The 26,576-nt window shown below is 39.7% G+C and overlaps 1 protein-coding gene across 1 annotated transcript in view; it reads left to right on the forward strand.

Moving 5' to 3' along the window:
- Positions 1–7,167: 7,167 nt before the first annotated feature.
- Positions 7,168–26,576, forward strand: part of notch3 (notch receptor 3) — a 28,433-nt gene continuing 9,024 nt past the window's right edge. The window contains exons 1-14 of the mRNA XM_028043142.1: positions 7,168–7,435; positions 8,254–8,326; positions 18,654–18,796; positions 18,870–19,205; positions 19,845–19,967; positions 20,052–20,285; positions 20,371–20,526; positions 20,622–20,807; positions 22,449–22,562; positions 23,530–23,643; positions 25,086–25,319; positions 25,447–25,557; positions 25,653–25,845; positions 26,379–26,524. Of these exons, the coding sequence (XP_027898943.1) occupies positions 7,375–7,435; positions 8,254–8,326; positions 18,654–18,796; positions 18,870–19,205; positions 19,845–19,967; positions 20,052–20,285; positions 20,371–20,526; positions 20,622–20,807; positions 22,449–22,562; positions 23,530–23,643; positions 25,086–25,319; positions 25,447–25,557; positions 25,653–25,845; positions 26,379–26,524 (2,224 nt within the window). The 5' untranslated portion in view covers positions 7,168–7,374. The remainder of the gene's footprint in view (positions 7,436–8,253; positions 8,327–18,653; positions 18,797–18,869; positions 19,206–19,844; positions 19,968–20,051; positions 20,286–20,370; positions 20,527–20,621; positions 20,808–22,448; positions 22,563–23,529; positions 23,644–25,085; positions 25,320–25,446; positions 25,558–25,652; positions 25,846–26,378; positions 26,525–26,576) is intronic.

The following is a 26,576-nucleotide window of genomic DNA, read 5'->3' on the forward strand; positions in this document are numbered from 1 at the left end:
GCTTGGCTGACAAAGTAGGATGGCTTGTTGAATGTAGTAAAAAGTAAAAATAACTGATGACTTTCTATACAGCCAAAGTGTTATCAAAACAGGCCTTTAAGACTTGTATGGTTAAACTTGTAAAAAACATTGGCTCAACCAATATTTGATAACATCACAAATTTAAATTGCGTGAAAACAAATTAATTGGTGATAAAATGGGATGAAAATAGTTTAAATTAAACTCGACAGAAGGTGCAAGAGCAGGTACCTGTTAATCAACCCATTCTTGGTTGCTTCAAAATTGCAAATTTCTTTGTGGTAAACTTGCATTGTTTTGTACTGACTCGTTTTGATTTAACACCGGCCACATTGAGTGTGTTTTTCTTCCCTGCTCTTTGCCTAATGACAATCTTGGATCAGGAGGGCTCTGCTGAAACATGAAGTGGGACAGGTGGGGCTGTGGGTGCAGCCTACTCACCTTAGAGTATAAGTGTGGGAACCTCTGAGCCGCCAGTAGTGCATGAATAACAAGGATCCTGAGGGAGTGTGTCGTAATCTCCTCTAACGCTCTTGTCTCTTGTCTTTCTCTCATTCAATAGAACACGTACATTTAACGAGAAGACTAGGTACACTCATGCATTTATCTCAATCAACACGTTTTGCAAACAGCAATCATCAAATAAAAGCCCGCTCCGAATTACAGACACACACACACACACAGATAGGCACGTAAAGACATATTTGTATTGTAAATGTAGTCTCAGCCAGGTAAACATTACCTTGCAGTGATTTCATTGTTAAAAAGCAGAGCTTTGCTGAGGAAGCTTGCAAAACAAATCACTCTGAATTAACTGTGACGTAAAATTATGGCTGAAAAGTCACTCAAGAACAAACTTGCTGATTTCATGATGGGGAAAAATGGATCCCCTTAAGTGCACTTTATAATATTACAAATTTCCAATAATATTGCTGATTTTTTTTTTCTTTTCACCTAGAGCAGGACTCAGCTTGACCTTCCTTGATGAACATTTAAAAAATTTACAATAAATATGTTATTAATATGCTCTTTTTTTCTCATTATCTATTTATTCTGTTAAATTGTCCTGAATGATGAATTAGTATTTTTCTTCTGGAAGCTAATTTGCTCAAAAGAGAAGAGACTGAAAATCTGACATCAAAACAACAGAAGAACAGCTGCCCACTGACGGAGACACTTGTAAAAATTGTTAATTGAGGGTGTGGATGAGTAATGTGTAACAAAATTTTAACCACAACTTTTTCATCAACTCTCTCTCTCTAGAAAAAGAAAAAGAAATAGCTATGATACGTAGCAATGTTTGTGCAGAAATGTAAAAGAAATAAAATAAATTGGTTCTACAAAATACAAATTTTATAGAGCGGAGTTGGTGGGGGTGATAGAGGGGTGCAGTAGGCTGGCAGCTGTTGCTGCTGTGCGGGGGCCCTCAGGTCTTGGCCTATCCCTAATGGCCAGACCAGCTGTCGGAGTTCTGTCTGTAGGGGCGGAGGGCTTCAGGAAGCGGGGAGGGCATGAGAACTTCCACCCCCCTGTCCTGGGGGGCGGGTCCCTGCCTTGTCTGCCCTCCACTGAAAAGGGGTGATTGATGGCGTAGGGTTGACACCATGCTTCACCAACAATTGACTCAGGAGGGAAAGAGGATGAACAGAGTGCAGGGGACCCCTCCATGTCTTTCTCTTCTGGTTTTCAGAGGCAAATGTGGGATCAGACCCAGTTATAATTCACTCATTTTTCTCAACATGTCTTTTATTTGACATTTTTAGTGCAGCATATGCCACCCGGAGGACTTTTAAAGGCTGTTACTGTCATAAACGTGCAAACAAATTCAAGTTATTTTTCGTTAGACAGATCACACAGATCAGATTCAAACATGATTTTCTGACATGTGACCTGCATTTTTTAAGATAAGTCCACTTGTTACATATAGGATTCTGGTTCCTTATTTTGGGGGGGAAAAATCAATTAATGTTTACAACAGAGGCCAAGATGCATGGTTGAGCTAGGATGGACAGTGCCGTGGCCTGAAGTGTGTGCATCAGGCCAGCAGTAGATATCAAACTAAAGACTCGGTGCTGGGGCCTGCTAACACAGACCTGACCTTTAGCTCTCAACCCAGGGATTCTCCCTGGATCCCTTTCAGCAAGTCGCCAACACCTCTGTTCTTATTTAAGATTTACAGCTTCATAGAGGGTGAGAGGACCTGGAACATTGTATAGAGGGTGGAAGTGGGGGGGTGCTGCCCAGCAGCTGTTTATAGTGGTCTTAAGCAGCTATTTCACACGGAAGCAGAGTCATAATGCTCTCAATTCCCCCAGCTGCTGAGCCTCCAGCTCTTTCCGATTTGCATTCCTTTACAGTGATATTGATTGCAGCCTCTCACATGTTTGGAAACACATGCGTGCAACTTTTCTCTGAATCCACTGTCCACCAAAAAATAGTTCTGTTTTTTGGGGGTGTACGGCTGTGTTTAGTTTAGAGATGTCAAGATAAACTTGCAAAATGTTGAAATGCCTTTGACAGACACCAATTTAGCGTGAAACAAGTACGGTAGTTTTAAAAAAAAAAAAGAGTCCTGTGAAAAATATTTTCTTTCTACTGTCTGTCCCAGTTTTTAGAGGTACCAAGACCTATGCACACATTCACAATTTAATAGCCGTTTAGAGACCTTGTGTGAAAGTCAAACACTTCTTCCCACAATCCAAAGAAAGATCCATCATTCCTGTATGTTTACTTTTGGCCAAAAAAAAAAAGTCCAGTCTCTAAGTTACCCTGTGTGTATGTCAGAGAGTGGGTGGAAGGAAAAAAACGAAACCAAAGACTCATAGTAACTGAAGATACACAATGTATGAATACAAACAAAGCTGCAGAAATGTTTTTTTCAGAGTGCCTCATGACAAATTATTCAGTTGTGGAATAACAGGTTAAGTATAAGCAAGAAAAATGTCATGTTCAATGCAACAAAGCCACCCAGGTCCAGAAATAGTTTAAAATAGACAACATTAAGAAAGAAAAGCAATGCTTAATGGTTTAGATGACAAACTGTACAAATACACAACTGCCAACTGGTACAATGACCTTCTTCTTTGTTCTGTGCTTCTGTGTGGAAAAACTTACAGCAGTGGGAAGGTGGCTGCACAAACAACTCTCAAAAATCTTGGGAAAAGCAGAGGTGTTTTTTTCCACTGTGAAAATGGTCACTTGTCTTTAACAGAGCAGAACCAAAGAGTTCTAATCTTATCGCTCCGGGATGCAGTTGGGTGTGAGCTTCAATAGGGGATGCTGGGTTTTTCTCAAACATGCAGACAACATCAAGAGTCTGTCCTCATTTTTTCATAAATCTGAGGGTGTCAGAGCTGGAAACATAAGCAGTACAATTTATTAATAACAGTGACAGCAAGGTTCTTTTTCTATATTGTAATTTGTTTTGTTTACTTTATTTATGTTTACTTTGAATTTGTGAACATAGTAGTAGATGGAAACTTACATATTAATTATAGATTAACTTTCCCACCGATTTGTCAATTTACACAGCTAGAAACAATATTTAGATTTTTTTATTAAAATTGTAAAATTAATCAAAGGAAAAACACAATGTAATAATTTCACTGTATTTTAAAAGTAATGTCTTGAATTTTACTGCTCTTTGTCTTGAAGTTGTTTTAAAATCTGTATTTTTTTAGTTTACATTCATTTGTCAGATTGCTACAAAATTCTGTTTCTGAAATGAAATACATAATTTCAGTGAAGCAATTAGGATGCCTTCTTCAAATTTCTTTTTTGTAGACTAAAAGTGCCCTCACACATGTAGGAAACCAGCTCCTCGATATGGTATGCCTGCAATGTCAAGACATCACATGTAAGAAAACGTAAAAAAAAAAACCAGATGGTTTTTAAAATTGTCCTGACATACATTTTAAAATCAGTTTTGAGCTATATCCTCCATTTCTCTCTTAAAATATTTATTTTATGTTATTTCAGGTGATAGTAAATTACTTTTTGCTTTTCATTATATCCATATATATGTTAATATATTAAAATAAATGAATAAATAAAACAAAGGTAAATGGAAAAATGTTAAAATAAAAAGGCATACCATTTTAAAATTTGAAAATATACTACAAACTTTAAAGCATACAACTTATCAGGATTCTGGTCTTCAATTGGCCCCAACGTCTGTCTGTAGGGGGTCTTGGCTGGTGATTGGCCGTGACCCATTTTGCAGAGGGCCCTCTAATCCTCTCCACACGCTCTGTGGGTGCTCCTCAGGTTTTTCCCACATAAATCAGTCTGGTCTGGGTGGTAAAGTCATCACGTCCACTGTGTCCACACACATGGTCAGTTACTGCCCATATCACTTGGAAGACTTTAGCTCTAAAGGCCACCAACCCCAAAGGGAGGGTAATGGCCACTTCTTGAAAAAGCTATAGTTCATGTGTATTACACCCAATGATTAATATGTTGGATTAATATTAATATACTACTTCTGTTAATCTATTTTTTCTGTTTGTTTTGTTTTGTTTTTTGGTGATGGTGGTAATCTTTATTTTCAGTACTTATAACAAAAAAGGGAGATATAGAAACTTTTAAATATTTTTTTGAGACAGCGTAAAACATAACTATATGTAATGCTAATTGATTTTTGACCATATGACCTCTTGAGTTGTTCTAAGTACCTAATGTATGTAGACACACTTGGCCGCTGTCGAAAAGGCCATACTGGGTTGAGAGTTGCCATGACAGCACATACATACAATTTTCCTTTTCACCAATGGGTGGTCTTCCCTTAATGGGCATTGGTCCACTTTTATTCCTAACACCACAAACCTTAGTCATTCATTTACAATCTTGAGTAGCAGCATTTACATTATCTCCGTGCCTCGCAGTAGGGTATGGTACAGCTGGAACCAGAAATGCAGAGAAGTACTACAATGAAGAGGTGATACATTAAAGGCTTTTTGCTAATAAATGTCTGAGTTAAATTTAGAATAGCCGTTTCCTTTTTGTGTTTATCATCCAAGGACAGTACTAGCATTGATCAAAGGGAAGCACAGCTCTGTTTTCAACAGAGAAGAGGGTTATAAATTCTGGCCTGTCTCTGTTTTGTTTTTGTGACCGGAGATTTCCCTGGAGTTCTGTGTGAGAACTTTGTCACCAAGACTCTCACTCTCACAGGTTCTCTCCAGTACAAACAAATCACAAACGTGATTGTTCAATTTATGTGTGTTTGTCCAAGGGTGTGACACGTACTAAATAAAAAGACAAATTCCTTACATAATCAGGTTTTTACTAAATCCTGTGCATATAAACTATAGGGCTAGTAGGAAAAGTAAATAGTTCATGCAAAGAAACTAGTGGATGTCCTGAAGTATCAACATGATCATGTGTTAGGTTCTCTTTCATTCTTTGAACAATGACAGTGATCATATTTCTGGAAGGGAAGTTTCGGATATAGAATTGCGCAAAAGAGAAATTGGAGAATGCCAATGCCAAGTGGAGTTTCCACTTTGGCTCCTTGTTTGTTTGTTTTTCTTTTGCTTTGTTTTTGATCACCTACTAGGTCTTTATTTTGTGAATGCTCAAGCAATCCTTGAGATGTGTACCAATTGTTTTTTTGTTTTTTTGGGGTGGCGGGGGGGTTGTAGACATATGACACATTTGCAGTGTTTGTGCATAAATAGCAAGATTTTTAAAAATTCAACTGGCTGGCCTCAAGTGCAATGAGCTCACTCTCCCTGGGATGTCCTCCAACTGGAAGCCAGTCAAAATACTGCAGACATTTGCCAGAGTTTTGAGTTAGTAACTAACCCTCAGGGTGAAAGGTATTTTCACAACCAGATTAAAACAAAAGTAACAAAAACACACACATCCTCTTACACCTACTTGCAACAGTAACAGAGAATTACGCTCTTCTCTATAAAACTTGTTTGCACTTGCTGCTACTCAGCTTTAAACTCCTAATCTGAGTAATAACTGCATCAACTCGAGTCATCATAATGATCTTCTCTGTTGCAGTATTATTATTCAAGTAATAGTAAAACGACAGGACAAAATAATTAGCACGAAAAGTTAAATTCAGCTATCAAAAACATTTTCTGTTAAATCTTTTTCACATTGTGAGTGCCAAAGGAAGCAGATGTCTCCAAGGCCTAACAAGCCCATGTAGGTGACGTCACATGCACTAACGAAGCTGTCTCCAAACCGGCCTGCTGCATTCATAGCCCAACTCCTCCCTGTAATTTATGCAAGGCCAGGTCCAGGAACAGAGTAATAGAAAGGGGGAGACGGTGGCGTAGAGGCAGTGCACTTGAATATTAGCGTGCAACCCTCCCCTGCAGAGCAAAACTGTGTCATAATGCAGCACTGCTTTTATGATTCAAATCAAGCCTATTGTCTCTGAAAGCAAAAGGCTCTGCGCCGTGCAGCAGAACAACTGAGGCACTATGTGTCGCCTGCAGAAAATGAGTTCATTGGAGGCTGCTGGTTGAATTGAGATTGAGATGAACTAAGAAATTAGGACTCAGATTCAGTACACTAGGTATGGGGACAACAGAGCTGCCTGCAGACTGTGTGTCTGCTACCATGTAAACACAATTCAGTCCCTTATCAGCAATTAATCAGCTCTAAACACACAAACAAACAAGCTTACAGAGTGTTGGACACAGTCCAGTCTGCCCCAATGTAATAGAAACAACAGTGTGGGAGTTTTTTCCACATTTAGCACAGCATTAGAAAGAAATGTAGTGTTTCCATGTTATAATTTAGCATTTTTTTTATATCTCTGGAGAATCTCTCAAAAAGTGTACTACTTAAACCTTTCAGCGATTCATGACTGTGTTTTTGTGATGAATACAACAACCATATGACTTGTTTTTTATTTGCTTTGGAGGTTTGTAATTAGTCATCTTGTAATTCTTGCGTTTAGCTGATTTTCTCTCTTTTTTGTTTTATTTTAGAAGTTAGCTATTGTCATACTTGGATGCATGAATGTTTGTGTGCCTGTGTCGATATGAGAGAGGGTGGGGAGGTGGGGGAAGGAGAGAGTGAGAGCGAGAGAAAGAGAGAGAGAGAGAGAGGTGAAGAAGGAGGAGGTGGCGGAAGATGAGGAGGAGGCGGAGTGATACCAGACGCTGGAAATCATTGGGAAAGAAAAACTTTTCAAAAGTTTCTGGAGGTGAGAGGAGAATCACAGCACCCGTGGCCGTGCTGCGGAGGATATTACGGGATTGGGACTTATCGCTTCGCTTCCCGGCTGACTTAACGAAATTTTTGGAGACTTACTTTTGTCCTGTAAATTAAACAGAGGATGTATTTCTAATAAAAGCGCTCTTCAAAACGTTGGAAACTTTTCCACAGAAATGGAAGGGAATATGCAATGGATTATTTTCTCGCTTTTATTGTGCTTTCATATTGGTGAAGGTGAGTAAAAAATCTTTCATAGCAGCCCACAAAATGTAAGTGTGTTTAAATCCACAGGTAGCCTGGGCATGTCAGGACAGCGAACCCATTGTCCGGTGCCCCCATTATAGGGTAATTGCACTATCCTTGACCAAGCACATTTACGAGAAGATTGTACTAGTTTTTTATTATTTATTTTTGTTAATTATCTTAGTAGTATGTTGTATTAAAACTTGCCTAACTTCTCTTGTACTTCTTGGAATAAACAGAAGCGCAACAGATAATAGCATCATCTTTTTAATGAACAATAATTTTACTTCCTGGGAAATAAAGCAGATTCAAGCCTTAAAGAAAAGTAGTTTCATTTTGTAATAAATTAAGACATTAGGTCATGTATTATCCATGCTGCGCTTCTAAACCCTAATTGTAGGGGAGGTGGGTTTAAGAGACATCGTAAATAGTTTTTGTGGGCCTGGGTAAAGTCTGGTAAATATGAATAATTATATATCTAAGGAAAGCCCTTTTATGAATTCTACCGGTTGTAAGTTTGTACCGCCATCAAGGAAATAGTAAAGTTTATCTGCTTGGGACAAAGTCAAAAGCAAACATGCGGGAGTGCCCCAGCCTGCAGTCGGAAATCACTACATGTGAATCTATCAGTCTGAATTGTTGGCTCGATTTTTTTTTCTATAGCTGTGATATTAAAAAATCGAAATATTTTTTGTTTATTTCATTATTCAGATCCTAGTCAGGAAAGGGGACTTCTTAAAAGCTGAGCTGGATGGCTTGAAGATTTATTAGCTGTGTGGTTTTCTAACAAATTTCCTAAAATTCTACAGGGTTCCGCTGTGTGGATAAAAACAGGCCCTGTCAAAATGGAGCGACATGCATAGATTCACCCTCTCGATGCATGTAAGTAAAACATAACAGACACAGACATACAGATGATAAAGATGACAAGCTTTCAAGTGTGTTGGTTGTTTGTAAGAATGGATTTATTTTTTGTCAGATGGTTCTTTCAAAAATTCAGAAAGTGCTTTTTTGTTTTAAAATCCTTTCATATCATATTAAAATCTTGTCATAGCCTTTTGTCTGTCTGCAAGGTCCAATGAATTGATTAGGCAATCACTGATTAGCAACACCAAGCCTTAAAAAGGTTTCATCCTTTACACCTGTTAAATGGCTTACTGAATCCTTTTAAACTTTACTTTATTTCTTCTACGAAGATGTAATTTTTAATGTGTGGTTCTATTTAGTTTGTTTGAAAGCTTTTTGAACTTTCTGGTGAATTGTCTTAGTTTCCTGCTCCATGCTCCGTTGAGCCCTTGGATCTTCTGACAATGATAAGGCTTTTTGTTTCTCCAGTTGGTAAGAGTGGGGGTGTGTGGGAGTCCCTTGCAATAGTCAAGTTAAATAGCCTACAGTGTTTTGCCTGGGGGTCATTGGCCCTTCTTTTTTTCCTCCTTAGTTTAGGAAGCATTGAGTGTTTCATATGAAGGCGATACAGTGGTAAAAAAATAAAAAATCCCTGGGTTTCCTGCTGCTTCCCTTTGAAACAATGAATGCATTTTTTCAACTGGTATTTTCAGTTTATTAAGTTGGAGAGGTCGAAGTTGTTCTGAAACCACAAATGCACTTGTTGCAGGAATGTATGTTATTGTGGTTTATAGATCTGTAAAGTCTTTATCCTGTCTGTAGTCATCATTGCATGCTGGCCAATGTGTAACCTGGCTGCATGTGAACAAGTAACCATTACCCACAATTTATCAATCATTACCTTTAGTCAAAACGCTTTAGTATCATTTTGTAAATGTATAATTTTATCCATACAGATTTATTGTCTTTTGTTCTAATGTACTTGCACATATTTCAAAGGAATAAAGTCACTGTAAGAAATTGTTGCGTGCTAAGAAAAAATATATCCTAGTTTGAATGGCAAAGTATTTCTTATGGAGTGGGACATCAAATATCAGACTCTAGAAGAGCCCCCTAACTGTGGAGAGCAGTGGAGCACATCACGGACACATGAGAGTGGTCAGACCAGTCCTATGAGTGGTGATTGCACCCCACCCGTTCCCATGAGACCCTGCAGAAACAGGAGACCCAGAACAGCAGAAAAGATCCTTTATTCCCCCAGATACCTGGCTGTAACTTGGCACCGCAGCACAGGGTGGAAGGGAAGGAGAGAAGAAAGGCCAGAGCAAAAATGAGAAGAACATGAAGTGAAATGAAAACAAAGCAGATTTAGAATTTTATTTGCTAATAAAATTACAGCTGAAACAATCCAGAAAGTACAACTGAGCTTCAAACCTCACATATTGTTTGGTTGAGACAATAGGTCTTGTTTTGAAGGTATTGTAGTATTTCATTTCCATTGCAGGAAATGGCTTTACTAGTAACAGAAATTACTGGGTGTGGGTATGGCAGGTGCTATTGTTGCTTTCCCAGTTAGGACGATATCATATTTAGCTGACAGAAAATACTTTAAATAACTTCTCTTGTTTGAAATAAGAAGCCTTTTGACCTGTCTTTTTGGTTATGGTGGCATTTACAAAAGACTGTAGACAAATATGGATGGACACATCTTTTTATTTTCCAACACACTGTATAGTTGTTGGTGGTATTATGGCGTTGCAGTCCAATACCAATGGGGAACAATGTATTGAGTCATTCTGCAGCTTAAAACCACAAAAGAGTTTGCAAGTTTAAACAGACATAACAGTTTGGAGTGTCCACCTAAAGCCAAATTTGTGAAGAAACAATAGAACCCATGCTAATCCTATATTGTGCATAAAGCTGACATAAAGTTCAAGTGAACTTCTTTGCTCAACATTCAAAAACTAAGATACCAGTTATCCTGATCTGCTTTCCATGACTCACTTTTTTTCCATCATATGCATAACCTCCTCCCCCGAGCCTCATGTATTCTCATTCTTTGATCCTTCAGTGTCTTAGATTGTTGAACTTGACAGTGAATGGCTGATGGTGTCATGGATAGCATGGCCTTCAAGGTGAGCAGTCAGGGAGTCCAACTGAAGAGCCATTGGCCCTCAACCTTGCTGAGAATGCTGTGTGAAGAGGGCCACTGTGGTATTGCCAGAGGAGTAATAATTAGGCCGATCGAGAGGGTGTCATTCACAGAGGATCCAGCTGGAGGGATTGAACTGGGGGTAGGGAATGGCTTGAGGGAGGCTGAGTGGGATGGAGGAGGTAGTGGGCGGGAGGGGCTGCATATAGGACAGCTGGTGGATGTTGTGATGGTAATCCAGTGAAGTCAGATCTTAACAAAGAGAAAGCACAGGACCAGGTGCTGCCATTGAGCAGTCAGTCGCCCCCATACTGTGAGAGACAAGCTTGTGGAGGAATGAAGCTGGTAGCCCACAGACTTCATTGCACATGTTGCCTCTCTCACAGTGCAACAGCTACCAGGTCTCCTTTTCTCTAACTGCATGTTGTCCAAACTCATGCTTCTCCTCTTAAGGCTTTTAGTCCAGAATCAGATTACAGATGGCAAACAGCTATTTCTTCCCAAATCTACAAAGCTGACTAGAAATAAATTTGGACCTGCTCTGCTGTTTTAGACACATGGATACAGTAGTCCTCTTTATTTTACAAATTCCTTATCTTTGGCCTCAGTAGCAGAGGCGGCAAATAAATAGTGGGTGTTTAGTCATGACCCCATAGCAACTCCCGGCCTTTTAAAGCATGATGAAAGAGGGCTTTTGATAAGGAATAGACTGGCTAGACAGTTTTGAGTGCCGTTTTTCTTTTAAAGAGGGGAGTATCATGTAAAATCAACATTTTTTAGCTTTAAATCATGTCATGATATCATCATGAGTATTGCTTTGATTCTTACGTGCATGTTTGAGAAATCCTTGAATTTGTTGTGGCAGCCATTCGGAGATACCTAAGGGCTTGTTCATACAATGCGCCGCCTAATTACCCAAGGGTCCGTCTTTGAGCTGCAGTACCCAGTTGAGTTTCCGCCTCACAGAGCACCTCCCCCACGGTGGAGAAAAAGGGGAGGTGCAATTAGCAAACACCTGATGAAACTTTGCATCTGCTGAGCTTATCATACTAGCTACTTCTCAGTCCAATGCTCCTAAGAATGACTGTTAGAGGCATCATGGAGGAGCATTGCTGTGATGATGGGCTGAAGCAAGAGTGTCAGAAAGAGTAAAGGCTTCACTTAGAGATATAGGTTGATTTCAAATTGCAAAGTCAAATTTCTTTTAAGTCTTTTTTTTACATATACAGTATTTTTATGAAAATGGCACAGTGTGCCACCCTTAATACCACCCATCTAAAACATCCCAAACTGTTTGCTTACTCTGATTAGTTCTGGAAACAAAAAGATGCTTACAGAGATTGAAGAAAAGCATAGCATCTTTTAGGAAGATTGTATCTTTGGACAAATAAACAGAAAAACTGCTTTTTTGTTACATAAAGGCTAGAAATGCATTTTGTATTATTCAGTAGAATTATACGTACATGCCAAGGCATGTATTTAGAGAAAGACCATAGCAAAGGGACAGACTATATTGTTGGCTTAGTTCACGGCACCTCAGGGCTAGTGTTTTCTTTGCCATCTTTATGGTGGATTAGAAAGGAATGTTTAGTGAGGAAGATTCCTCCTCTCCCTCTGGTGCTTTCAGGTTATTGTCTCTGTCTCCCCTCCTTTCACCCTGTTTGCCCCTTCAGGAATGCCTTTAACAATACCGTTAGCCTGGGGTTTTTTGAAAATTAGATGTTTGGAGTAACTTGTTTGATTTGCAATTAGTTACTCTACAATTTTGTAAAGCAACATAACGTTTCCATCACTCATGGAGCCCCAACAGGCAGATGGATACATTGTCATGTCATTACCCAGGAAAACTGATTTATTGCAGACTGAGTAGATTCAAATGGCATCATCCTTCAGGAGATGAGTTCTGTCCTAACCTCTTAACGTGACTTTACTCTGGGTCGTGTTTGGAGACGGGGGGCTCTGGTTCCCAGGCCCTGTCAAAGGAAGTGGTGCCTTCTGACCTCCCTGCTACACATATCCTGTCTTATCTCAGAAGCTTAAGCAGCTACTGAGTGTACCGAAGGCTTTATTTTCCAATTTTGCCTCAGTTTGTTTCATCTCTACCTTTTCTTACCTTTTGACTACACTCTGCTCATTTTTTATATTCCTTTTTTTGAAAGTAAATCAGAAAACACAGAGATGAACCTTATATAATCTCTTGAAAGCAAGGCTTGTCACAAAATTAATGTTTTGAATAACTTTGAATTGTTTTAGGAACATCATGTTGGAATCTGTGTAATATTCCCTATGGTGTCAACATGTGTCTGGCCTTCTTGCTTATGTAGGGATGAGCTTGCCTTTGAAGTCTGATCCTCTGTGTTTTTGTTCCATTCTGAAAGACAATAACTTCTGTAAACTTCTGTAAAGAACTTTAGACACGTCTGATTAGAATTAGAGAGCTCTGCCAGCAAAAGTCTTCCCCTCCCTTTAGGGATGGATCCAACTCTAAATGATTCAGGAAAAGGCATTCACTGTTCAAATAAGCAGACATTCTATAAACAACCTAACCTAACAAGGCAGCATTAACCCAGTCTATATATATATTTTTAATTTGGATGTTTTTTTCTATGTTTTTGGAACACTGAAAACAAGAAAACTTTGCAGCTCTATTCTCATTTGTTCCATTTTTACAAAAGGTGTCACATATGACTGACACACACACTTCTGTAACATCTCCAGTGCTTCTTTGGGTGACAGCTCTCGAGATAGTAAACATTCTCTGGCTGGTTTCCTTAGCTTATCATAAAGAACCTTTGCCAGTGCCCCGTAAACAAACTTCATTTCTTTCAAGACTATAAGCACGTGAGAGGCTGTGCTGGCCTCATTCAATGACTGGGACAGTTTCTGTCAACAGATTGACGTGTGGAGTGTTGCTTATCAGATGTTTGAATGTACAGAATTTTTTTGTGTAGCGAAAGAATATAATTGAGAGGTTTACTTGCACTTATATTTTAGAAACTAACACAATTTTAAAAAGCTGGCATGGGGTCCTTCAAGTTTCAAAGTTGAACAAAAATCTGTTTCGGTTTAGGTGGTTGGGTGGGGTTTTGTGGTTGAGTTTAGTTCAGAATGCTTTGCAAGACCTCGACTCTAGGATTCATTCAATGTGGTTATGGGCAAAAGCATTACTATTTGAAAAATGTGACGGTGGACTCTTCCAAATTGACATTGGCTTCACATTTTTACAGATGGTGAAGTAATGAAATTGTGAACATGTGTCTGGATCTTTAGGTTGAGCACACAGCAAAACATTGTTTCACTTTTCTTTCAGGGATAGATCTATAGTGATCTCCAATCTGTCTGCCTTTTGACTAGGCCCCTAATTGTCACTCCTGTACATGTTGACTTGACTGCTCTTTAGCTATTTTGGGAAATGATTGTCTTTAGCTTTTGGCTTTTCTCAGATTTAATTTTTCATTAGGAAAATGTTCTTAAAGTCACACACGCTACACTCTCATCCATTTGACAAGCTGGAAGGCCTCTGGAGACCTCTTCAGTGTGCATGTAAACACAAGTGTTTAAACAAATCTAGTTATCTATTCTGTGAAACACAAACACACATGCTTGTGGATATGATTATGGATGATTACAACACTAAAGTTTTCCAGAGAGAGCTACCTGCATTTGGACATGGACAAATCTTCTGAGCAGAGCCAACTGTCCTTATGAAACCCTTCCTCTCATCACCCCCTTTTTCTCATTCGGGACCTGTCTTACCATGGGTTACTGTTGCCAGGCTACGGCCGAGGCCTTTAAAGACTAGCTGTTTGGGTCACTGCACCCCCCTTGCACAGCTATCACCCCCCAACACTTTCATACAAAAGGGTTCTGACTACTTTAGCTCTTTTATTTGGGCCACAAAACATTCCCAACCCCCAATCTGCCTCTTTGCTGAAGAAGGGAGAACCAAGCTGAGAGGAGCTGAGCCGAAGAGACTGCTGGAGGGAGGGGGTAACCATGAGCTCTTGTTGGCAGTGTGGTATCAGTATGTTCTCTTATAAAGGAGAATAACTGGTCACTGCTTGCTTGAGGTAAGAGTGGTGGGAAAGAAGGCTGCATTGTGAAAAAGTGTCTGATGTTACAATATCTTTTTTTTACAATTGTAAAGTAATTTACAAAACATTTATCACTTCCTCTCATATAATGGACAACTTGAAACATTGCTCCAAGACAAAATATTGTTTTGTTCCTTCTCTTTTTCTTTATGTACTTGTTGTCTTGTGAAGCATGACTGTGTGTTTGAAGTATGTAAAAGATTACAGCCTCTTTGTTCACAGGTGAGCCACCGTTTGACCTCTGGGAGAATAGCTACTATTGTGTGGAAGAGGATGAGCTCAGGTTACTCTGCTCAAGTGAACCAGAAAGCAGGAAAATTAGCATTGTGGTACCTACATATAGGTGATAAAACTCACTCGCATAAATCAAAGCCTTTCAGGGTTTCTATGATTGACAGAAAATTCAAAACATCACTGCAAACACTTTCAATGCCATACTTAAATGTAATATGTGTCCTTTTTTTATCTCTCATCATCTCTTTAAAGCATTCGTGCTCCTCAAGGGCTGAGCCTTGTAAGTTTCCTTCTTTGTGCTTGAATGTGTACTGAGTGTTGCATGGTTTTACTATTGCAGTGCGATTTTGTCCTCGAGTCTTACAAACGTCAAAACTGTAGAACAGCTAATGCATGTATCGGTGAAGAAAGACCACATTTCTTGAGTTTTCCAGCTAGGAGTCTTGGCTACTGCTTTAGTCCCATGGGCAAAACAGACCAGTTGTTTTGGCTTAAAGTTTGGCCAAAGATGTAAATACCAGACACCCAGAGGTGCTCTGACAGATGTGGACAGATGGCAGGACTGCAGCTGGCAAGAGCAATCACATGTGTTGACACGGGAAGATTACCCATTCTGGCCATCACCAGGCTGCACTCACAGACCTCCGTCTCATCTGCTGTATTTGCTTCCTCAAAGGTCAAATGTTGGCAAGTTAAACGTATGACTAAGAAGCCTGTTGCACAATAGCTCTCCTGCACCTGTTGCAAAAATCTGGCACAAATAAGTAGAACGAGAAAAGCCTAGATCCTGGACTGTTGTTCTCATGAGCCATGGAATCCACAAGGTTACCGGGAGCTTGATAAGCTGATTTTTTATAGTGGTATGAACAGAAATACGAGGAAACTTGCGTGTCTTCGCATTCTCTACTCTGATAACATTTTGATTTGTGTGTTATGGGAGTAGCATGTTGGCATTGAGTCAGGTCTAGACAAAAGAATATGTGTTGTGGCTGGATTTGTAAAGGAGGACAAATAATTCATCAGGCATTCTTGTGGACTTACATGCACACGTTCATGCAATCATGTCAGCTAATGCAGACAGAAATAAATTCCAGTGAACTTGATTCTCACATAATGCCAGATCTATTTTCCATCCGATGTAATATTTTTGACTTGACATCACTAGGCATTGACATTCAAGTTACATTTGAAGGTGAGTTGTTGAGTTGCCATTGGTGCTCAAAACTTAACATCCAACTCATTATAGTACAGAGACTGCTTAAAAAAAGGTCAAAGTCTTTGCTGTATTTTGCAGCCTTATAATCAATTTTCCTCTTTGATACTTTCAAGGTTCTCTTTGTGCCACATTTGTGTTGCAGGTTTTGTAAAACTTCAGATTGCAGACATAGTTAATTTGCCTCAAAATAAACCCAGCCAAGCCATGACAAATAGCCATGGGGACGAACGGTGGGGGAGGTGGAGATTGGTTGGCTATCAGGCTCACTTGTTCGTCTGTGTTGGTTGCTAGGGCAACAGCAATTGTGCACTAGGAGTGAGTGCCATGTTTTCAGAACAAGGAACCAGGGATTACAGGAAATATGACATGACATTCCTGTTGGACCAGACTATTCTCTTCACCTCTAAGTCTTTCTTACCATCAATTGCATCTTATAAAAGGCAATTTCTCCTGCCTAGCAGAACCACATCACACTCTGCTGCCCAAGTGACATTATCATCACAATAAGACAGAGGACCTCTGACATCTGACCTCTCAGCGCGTAAGAGGAGGGAGCTGTGGAAGGAAAAGCCAAGCTGGTGTTCAGAGAGGATTTGCAGGAGGGACAAGATGCTTTAGTATCTGTGCAGACACATTTTCTCAGCACGAGTACTTGAGTGCAGCTTCATGTTAACAACCCAACTAATTATCAGCTCTTTATTGCTTGCCTTTGGCAAATTATTGTGGAATGTCTCTCTAAATAATTTATTGGTCCCAGATTTTTTGTTACTACATAAATAGTACATTTGTTAAGAACATATTGTATATTTTCATATTTGCAGGTTTATTATATTTTATGTAGATGTGTGAACGTCCTAATTTTCATTCATCGCTGCTGCTCTCCCATTTTAAGTTTTATGTAAAGCCAAGAAAAATCTAAACTTATTATAGACTTAACCTGAACTAAACCAGAAATCTCTGTTAATTTTCTCAGACAGAAAGCAGTTTTAGAAAGATGTAGATTTGGATCTGTTCATCGACTTAGAGGAGATAATAGCACTTCAGTTATTACATGTAAACTTTCAAGATAAAATGTTCAACTTACAGTTAGTAATGAACAGTTAGCAGTGTGCCAACACTTATTGTGTTGCTGTACAATATATTCAATTGTAATCATCATTGCATCTATCAGAGTGAGCAATATTCCAATCCCTAATTATGTAATATTTGGTTGTATTATATATTTGAAGTGCATTCTAAGTCTAATATTCGCACCTGATCTAGCAGTTGAAATGCTAAAGCACACAGAAAGTAGTGGGACAATGTGTAACGTTAAGGGAAGTAAATAAATAATAAAAAAGAGAGATTATTGTAATCTGTATTGTCATTGTTCATTTCAGAAATATTATTGTATTTACATATTTTTTCTGATTATGTACATCCCTGGCTAATAAGAAAGGTCAGCAAAAATGGCATTGATCTAAAGAGTTGATTTAAATTTAAAAAATCTACAGAGGGCCGGAACCTGGCTGTCATTGCCCAGCTACTATAATCAAATAGCCTTAAAAGCCAGGGGTTGGCCTTAGCCAGTTCTAACTGTGGGTACATTGTTACCAGCTTAGCAAACTTTATCTGATGTCAAAATATTGTAAATGACTATAAAGTAATGTTTCCAATGTCAGGATATGTAATTGTGATAGTTCTGCTAAAAACTGCAATGAGGAGCTTAGGTACAATTAACCAAAAAAGTGGATGGAAGGATGATATTGCAATGAAGATTGCAATTCAATATTTTGTTTAACTCTACCATAGACTCTACAAAATCTGGCATTTCAGATGAGATTTTCCAATGTCTTACTGAAATTGGCAAATTTGATGACAATGTTTACTTAGCGACAGCTCTTCAACTGTATCTATGCAGGTTTTGTATGGAAAAACATTTGCTACCCATGTTTTGGCAGTGATCAAAGCCCTGTTCTGTAATAACACACAAATAATAGATAAAAACACTATTTCTTAAATTTCATTCTCCTTTCTTGCACAATGACAATACAAATTATAATTCTAACCTTAAGAGGTGTTCAATGATTTAAAGATATGTTTGTCTGATTCACCCACCTGTCAGAGATACCTTTCTCACCTACAATAAAACAGAACTCAGACATTTCATTCCTACACCACAGCTGTTTTATTTTTTTTCATCAAAAGTAATTATAGTTCTATTTTTTCTTAAGACACAGTTTGTTGACATTTGTTAGGTTTCTAGACTGTTGTTTCAGGATGTGTGTGTGCGTGTGTGCTTTCCTCCTGTCTGGGAAAATGTACAAACTGTGATCCGGAAAAAATGACACAGTGGAAGAATGTTGGATGACGTTGAGACAATTATGCTCTGCATCTTAAAGTAACGGATTTATCTTGAATCTTGATGAATCGATGGATACCCATAGAAATGCTGTTTTTAGTTTTTAAAAGTTTAAATTTGGTTTATGTGGTCATTGCTAGAATAATGCATCACATGGTGTGTACTTATGCAGTAAACACCAAATCACAAATCATTCCAGGGTTCAGATTCATTGCTGAATGTGCAAAGCAAGTATCCAACCTCTCCAAGGTGTTATAGAGTCAGAATTATCCGATGATCGGCACATTGGAAATTGAGATACAATTAATTCCAATGTATTTGTTCAGATGTCGTCCCGGATTCATTGGCCCTTTCTGTCAACACCTGGATCCCTGTCATCGATCCCCATGTCTGAATGGAGCAGCTTGCAAGAGTGATGTGGTCAATGATATTCCACAGTACAAATGTGTGTGCCAAAGAGGTTTCAGAGGTAAGTCTTCATTAAAATAACTTGGTTTAAGAAATTTCCGATTTTTAACTGAATGAATTTCTATGACACTCAGGCCAAGACTGCTCCCTCATTGATGCTTGTGCCACAAGTCCATGTGCTAACGGGGCTCGCTGTGTCAATTGGAATAACCATTACAACTGTTCTTGCCCACCCGGGTATCAAGGAAAGAATTGCCGCAGTGACATTGATGAGTGTCGCAAACCTGGTGCTTGTCTCAATGGTGGCCTGTGTCTTAACTCGGTTGGGTCCTTCCGCTGCCAGTGTCCACTAGGGTACAGTGGTCGTACGTGTGAGGTGTCTACCTTACCCTGTGCCCCATCTCAGTGTCTCAATGGGGGCACCTGTCGCCAGACAAGTGACCATTCCTATGAGTGTGCTTGCCTACCAGGTACATCAGCTGTCTTTCTATAGAACCAACACACTAATTCTATATCTGTTTCTCATTGTTTTCCAGGTTCTTTGCACGATGTTAGAATGAAATAAATTTCTCTGTAATATAATGTAGCTAGTAGAGTTGTTTCATGGGATTCTATCCTGTGTCTCAGATCTGCTTCCTGCCCATTAATAATAGCTTCTGGTGGTAGATGGGCAGTGGGAAAGTTGAAGAGGCTGCATGTCTGCTCTCTTCTCCAGTCAACTGTTTTCACCACAGAAGGAATTTACTTTATGAGCTTTCTGGTTTCCCACTGGGGACCTGACAGGAAATGTCTCTTGCCAGGGAGGAAGTCATTGAAACTGTGAGAGATTATAAAACAAGCAAACATGGAGGGTAGGTCAGACCTCTGAAGCAGTCAGGAATCACTCCTGCATTGTGTGGGAAAAGTCAAATATAGATGTAAACATTCACTCACCTTCTGAACTTTTACTACCCACATTTCCCCACGTCTTCTACTGTGTGGGAAATGTAACTTGTGCTTAGGAGTAGAATTGCTTGGTATTGTTATTAGATGACACCATATATTTGATCAGCTAGAGTGTGTGGCTGTGTCTTTTTATACTGATTCGGTTTTCTGTTAATTGTTTTTAGGATTTCAGGGACACAACTGTGAGAACAATGTGGACGACTGCCCAGGTCACAAGTGCATGAATGGGGGACTATGTGTGGATGGAGTCAATACATACAACTGCCAGTGTCCACCAGAATGGACGGGTACATTTTATGACATATACTTTGAATGTATTGTTTAAAACACAATGATTGTATTTGAACGAATGTGTTGATTTTCCACTTTAGGACAATACTGTGCTGAAGATGTCAATGAGTGCCTCATGCAACCTAATGCATGCCATAATGGAGGCACTTGCTTCAACACTATCGGTGGTCATACATGCGTCTGTGTCAATGGTTGGACTGGAGATGACTGTAGTGAGAACATCGATGACTGTGCAATAGCTATTTGCTTCAATGGTGCCACATGCCATGACCGTGTAGCATCTTTCTTCTGCGAGTGTCCAGTTGGGAAGACAGGTATGTTGTCTGGCTTATTGTTGTTCCTGCGTCTGTCTCTTATCTATGAGCTAAATAAGTGAGTATGTTCTTGTTTGTTTCACAGGTCTGCTTTGTCATCTGGATGATGCATGTGTCAGCAACCCTTGCAATGAGGGGGCCGTGTGTGACACCAATCCCCTTAATGGTCGTGCTATTTGCACCTGTCCTGCTGGTTTTGTTGGTGGTGCCTGCAATCAGGATATGGATGAGTGTTCCATTGGTAAGGTTCCTCCTAACCTTTTATGTTTAAAGGTTTCAATCTGTGACTATACCAAATATATATAAGGTTATTGATCATCTGCCTTCTGATGACAGGTGCAAACCCTTGTGAGCATTTTGGAAAATGTGTAAACACAGAAGGCTCCTTTCAGTGTCAGTGTGGTCGTGGATATACTGGCCCACGTTGTGAAATTGACATCAATGAATGCCTTTCCATGCCCTGTCGCAATGATGCCACCTGCTTGGACCGCATTGGAGAGTTCACTTGCATATGCATGCCAGGTATTCATACTAAACTTTACCTTCAATAAGAGGGTTATTTTACATGTATATTTTTCTTGACTGATAAAAGTACAGTTCCATACTTATACAATTTTACATTTTGATAACTTATAAAACAAAGCTCTTAAAAAGACATTATTTTGTTAGTAAATCTAAACCATGATTGGCCAAGTCCATTCTTGGAGAGCTACCATTCAGCAACTTTTTGATGCACTCCCAATCCAACACATTCAGTCAAAATGCTGAATAGTCTCACTCAGCAGTCATTCATCTCTGCAGAGATAATGAGCCATTCATTTGATTCAGGTGTGTTATAGAAGAATGCATCTAAAAATTTCAATGTGGTAGTTCTTGATGCCTGGGCTTGGATCTAAATCATCTGACCAAATGGTAAATGGCCTGTACTTGTACAGCGCTCTATAATGTTCGCTGGACATGAAAGCACTTCAAACTACATTCACTCATCAAACATCAATGGTGGTAAGCTACATTGTTGCCACAACTGCCCTGGGCAGTGTGACAGAAGTGAGGCTGCCATATACTAGCACCACCTGGCCTTCTGACCACCATCAGCAGGCAAGGCTGGTGCCTATGCCCAAGGACACAATAACTGAGACAGGCCAAGTGAGGGTTTGAACCAGGCAACCCACCAGTAAAAGTATGAACTCCTACCATTATAGCCTTAGTTGCCTTCAGAATAAAATGTTGGATTGACAATTAGTAAACCATAAGGTTAACATTATCCCAGTACAGGAGAACAATGTTTTTAAACTTGACCTTAAACATTATCTGTTGTTCTGCCATAAAGACTTCAACTGTAGGCTGTTATGTAACACAGTTCATAAGACATTAGGAGGTCAGTTGCTTCAATACCACACTGTACTCCAGGTGGGTATTAGTTTGTATGCAGTTTTATTTTGACCCTAAAACATAGTCAAAATAACACACACAATCTTACACGTATGTCCTGGAGTCTTTGGTACTATACAAATTAGAGCTGGGAGGTTGGTCTATAGGACTGGATGTGAGAGAGGGCAAACAGTTAGGGGGAGGAGTGTGCTGTGAATACTAATGAGAGGTAGAGTGGTGGGAATGGAGTGGAACAATAGGGCCCCTCTGTGCTCCACTTTGCACCCCTCATAGACACGGTGAGGGAAAGAGGTTTTTTCCCAGAGCCCACCCTTCTCCCCCTCCATTTCCAGAGACAGGACCTTCCTCATCACCGTTCTCATCGTCAGCCTGGCAAAGCTCATGTGGAGCTTCTGATTATTTCTGATTCCACGCTAGCCTCTCCCCAGGGGCAGCACTCTCATTCACATTCTGTTTCATCTCAAAGGACTAGCTCTCCATAGTTTGCCAATGTAGAATGTATAACATGTATTTGGTGAATGGGACATTGACCCAGGGAGGTGACATTTTTGTGGACAGCTGGGTGTGGTGATTCCAGGTCAATGAAGTGGCACCACTGGACATGGTCTTGGAATCTTTTGGGCCGTCTAATGAGTTCTTTCTAGATCTTCCTCCGGATTCACATCAATATGCAGTCCATGCTTTCTTGAACAGACTTAGTCTTACATTAATTATGAATTTTCAGCAACAATAAGAAAAGTAAGCAATTAAGATTTTACTTCTATATTCCAGGTTATACAGGGACTTTCTGTGAAATTGACATTGATGACTGTGAGAGCAACCCATGTGTGAATGATGGCATCTGTAAGGACATGGTCAACGGCTTCACTTGCACCTGTCAGCCAGGTAGGCTTCACTGAATTACTCTAATATCAGCTGCTTCTCTTTGGGTCCATGGAGTCTGTTTACAGTTTTAATTCTAATTAAGCAGTGAAAAACTCAATTTAAATATATGTAAAACCAAAGTACCAATGGGCTACACACTATTTCTGCCTGTTGGTATACAGAGCCACCACTCATAAAAAGGCCGGCCCTAAAGACTGTCGATCCTCCTGCCAGAACAAAGGCACCATTGTGACCCCTGCTTCCCTCCTCTGTGGAATGTGGAAGGGACAGCTCTCCCTCATCCTGCCCTGGTAGTGCTGCTGAGGGGGGACAGCAGTTCTGCTAATGAGATTCTTTTCCAGGTCCGCAATTTACATCTGGGACAGACGTCCCCCCCCTCCATCCCCTATCTAGCTATTGAGATGGTGGACCTAAAGCAAGAAGTAGAGGAGGAGGTGTGGGGGTCCCAAAAAGAAAAAGAAAAACAATCCCACCGTCTCCTCTAAACACCCCTTCGGTAGCCCAAGAACCAAACACAGCAACCATTTTGACACTGTTAATCAACTGAACAGTGTGTTGCCAATGTATCACTTGGCACTGTGCTCAAAGACTTAAAGCTTGTTCAACTCTCTAAGCGTGGAAACTCTTTTTGTGTTATTATATTTGAATGTGGATTGTTCACACAATATGTATAGTAACTTAATGGAAATGTCAATAGCATTATAGCAAAATTGATTTGAATGCTTAATTAATTGTTCTAATTGTTGGAATCTTTTTAAAACCTAATCACCACCTAGTAATGGTCAGATAAATGTTGATTGCACTGAAAATATCACCACTCTCTAACAAAGAAAGAAGTCTTTAAAGCTACCTTAGCCAGACATGACTAACCGAACTACAGGCCTCTGCGGCTGCCCTCTGACCTATGCTTGGACCCTTTCACTGGACCGTCTGTCTGACCTTTAACCTTTGTGTTTGCATGTCCCAGGGTTTACTGGCACCATGTGTCAAATTGACATAGATGAGTGTGCTAGCACTCCCTGCCAGAATGGAGCAAAATGCTATGACCGGCCCAATGGATTTGAGTGCCGGTGCGCTGAAGGTAAGGGCCTTTACACATAATTGTGGTCAGTAGACAGGTGTTAGCACTGCACAAACCAGCGTCTCCTCAGACGGTGGAGCAGATGATCTTTAAACAGTTATTTGGTGTTTAATAAGTATTCATTGTTTGGGGGTGAATTATTTCTTTGGGCGTCTGCTGGCCAAGTGGCCCCTGATCCTCCTTTTTCCTCTCATTGGGTGTCAGGATCATGAGGTCACAGAGGACCAGCAGTTTGCCTAGAAAAGAGCCTTGGTCATCACCCTGACATCTGTTCATTTCTTAAAACCCCACACAACACCTTCTGTTGCAGTTTGACATCAACCCCTTTGTGTTACCAACGCACATAACTCACAATGACATACAGTTTGTCGTAAAATTTGTTTGTTTAAGCTTGCTGACTGTGTCTAGAAATTTAACATGTTTGTTTGTAACTATGCCAATGGAGGAGCCTGCTTCATTGTTTCAGTGGCCAGCTGCTTGGTATTCTCTGTGTTTATGGGCCCCTTCTGTTGAGTGAAGTGGCCCTGTTTGACATGGTGCTGTCTATTGTTCCCTGCACCACTGAGAACAAAGGCAGAGGACTGGAAGGCCCTTTTTATTACATTCGACCATCTTAACATTTCACTACAAACAGAGCACAAACCAACAGTTTGGTGTGCAGACAAATGCATGGTAAAATAGAAACCATAGTCATCATAGTGCAAACATCAGAAGGTTTTATGGTTTTATTGTTAAAAAAGCAATAAATTAAACACAGCAAAGGAGAAACTAAAAAAAAGACAATGAGCTGTGGGAGAAAGCAGCAAGGTGACTTGCTGTTAGAGACAAGAAACCTAATTGTTAGGTAAATTGTATATATTATTATCAAATATTTGTTGTTTCATGTCCCTTTATAATGTTCTTGTCTTATATGCCTTTATTTGTTTCATCTTAGCATAAAGACTGTTTCTGTGTTGTTGAATTACTTTGATTCCTTTCTCAGAAGGCCTCTCTGAGGAAGAGCAGAGAAACTGTTTTCAACATGGTTATCGCTCAGCAGAAACCTCTGCATCCTTGACCTGTTAGATAGTTATAAAACTGTCGCCATGAAGACATACAACTTGCTCTGTGTTATCCTGTGTCTGGAACAGAATAATCTAGTGTGTAGATACCATGTGTTTTGTTAGTGACTAGCATTTGCGTTGCAATTATGTGACTGAAGTGTTTTCCCCACCCCTTTGAGACGCTCTCTGTAACAGGGATCCTAATAGCAATAAAAAGGGAGAACGGACACATATGTTTTCAGAACGGAAGGGATGTGTGACTGGAAACATCTCTGGCTGTTCTCGCGAGTACAAAAGAATCTAACTCTCTTGTCTTTCTTGTGTTTGTTAAATCTGTCTCAATAGGTGTTTAAACCTGACATTTACCTGACACTAATCGTATGCATTTTTCCTTTTTAGGTTATGAAGGGAGACTCTGTGAAATTAATGTCAACAACTGTCAACCTGACCCATGCCACCATGGTACTTGCATAGATGGCATTGCTAGCTACACTTGTAATTGTGATCCTGGATATACAGGCTATCGCTGTGAAAACCAACTTAATGAGTGCCACAGCAATCCTTGTCAGAATGGGGGCAAGTGTGTGGACAGGGTCAATAAGTACATCTGTCAGTGCCAGCATGGAACTTCAGGTAGGAGACAACTCTATACACTCCATACACAATTGATGTTATTGAAATGTGGTGAATTTTATATTCTTTAATTGTTAAAAGGTTTATTCATTTTACAGAATAATATGATACCTTTTTCTTAACTCAGGTACAAACTGTGAGATAAACTTTGATGATTGTGCCAGTAACCCTTGTGATTATGGCATCTGCAAAGATGGCATCAACCGCTATGATTGTGTTTGCAAACCTGGCTTTACAGGCAAGTCTCTCTGGAATTAAAACTACAAGTTTCATGGAACAAATAATGATTTCAAACTGGAAATACTGAAATGTGTCTAATGTCTCTCATTCTAGGTCCTAAATGTAATGTGGAAATAGATGAGTGTGCATCTAGCCCCTGTAGAAATGGGGGAACATGCATTGATGAAGAAAATGGATTTCACTGCCAGTGTCCTGAAGGCTTTAAACCCCCTTACTGTTACTCCCAGGTGGATGAGTGTGGCAGCAGCCCATGTGTCCATGGCTCCTGCAGAGAGGACATAAACGGGTATGAAGAGTTTTAACAGCAAAAGATGCTTACCACACTATACATTAAGATCATGTACAACAAAGCAGGTTTGGAATATCTGGAGTATGTTTTGATGAGCCTAATGAGCTAGATATGAAAATGCTTATCAACTTAGTAAGTAAACCAATGTTTTCTAAAAATGAATAAAATACATTTATGGCAGAATAATCAGATTCCCAATCACAGTCACTGAGGTGGAGCTACATATTTGTGATCAAATGTGCCAACATTACAGCAAAACAATATAGGAATGTTAACATTTAAAGGATAAACACAACAGAGTTTCTAGAAAAGCCAAACAGAAGGCTTGCAGGAAAAGAGGAATTGAAATACATTTTTTCACTTGACCCTATGCATGTGTTGGTCCTTTTATGAAACCTAACTTGCTCTGGAACAGTTCTATCAAAAAAGATCCCTGATCTTGCTTTAGAGTACAGGTCCATAGTCTTCATCTGTTCATTTTTTTAGAAACTTGTATCTGTGGCTTTCTGATTGTACTACTGTGTTTTCAGATACCGTTGTGACTGTGAACCTGGATGGGTTGGGAAGAACTGTGACCTGGACAGGAATGACTGTTTACCAAGTCCTTGTCAAAATGCTGGAACTTGCATAGATAAACTTAATGGTTTTACCTGCAAGTGTCGCCAAGGGTTCAGAGGTGAGCACTGGACAAGTTACACAAAAACAAACCTCAAGTTACAGTTGTATGA

The sequence above is a fragment of the Xiphophorus couchianus genome, chromosome 16, assembly GCF_001444195.1.
Source record: "Xiphophorus couchianus chromosome 16, X_couchianus-1.0, whole genome shotgun sequence".
Lineage (NCBI taxonomy): Eukaryota > Metazoa > Chordata > Actinopteri > Cyprinodontiformes > Poeciliidae > Xiphophorus > Xiphophorus couchianus.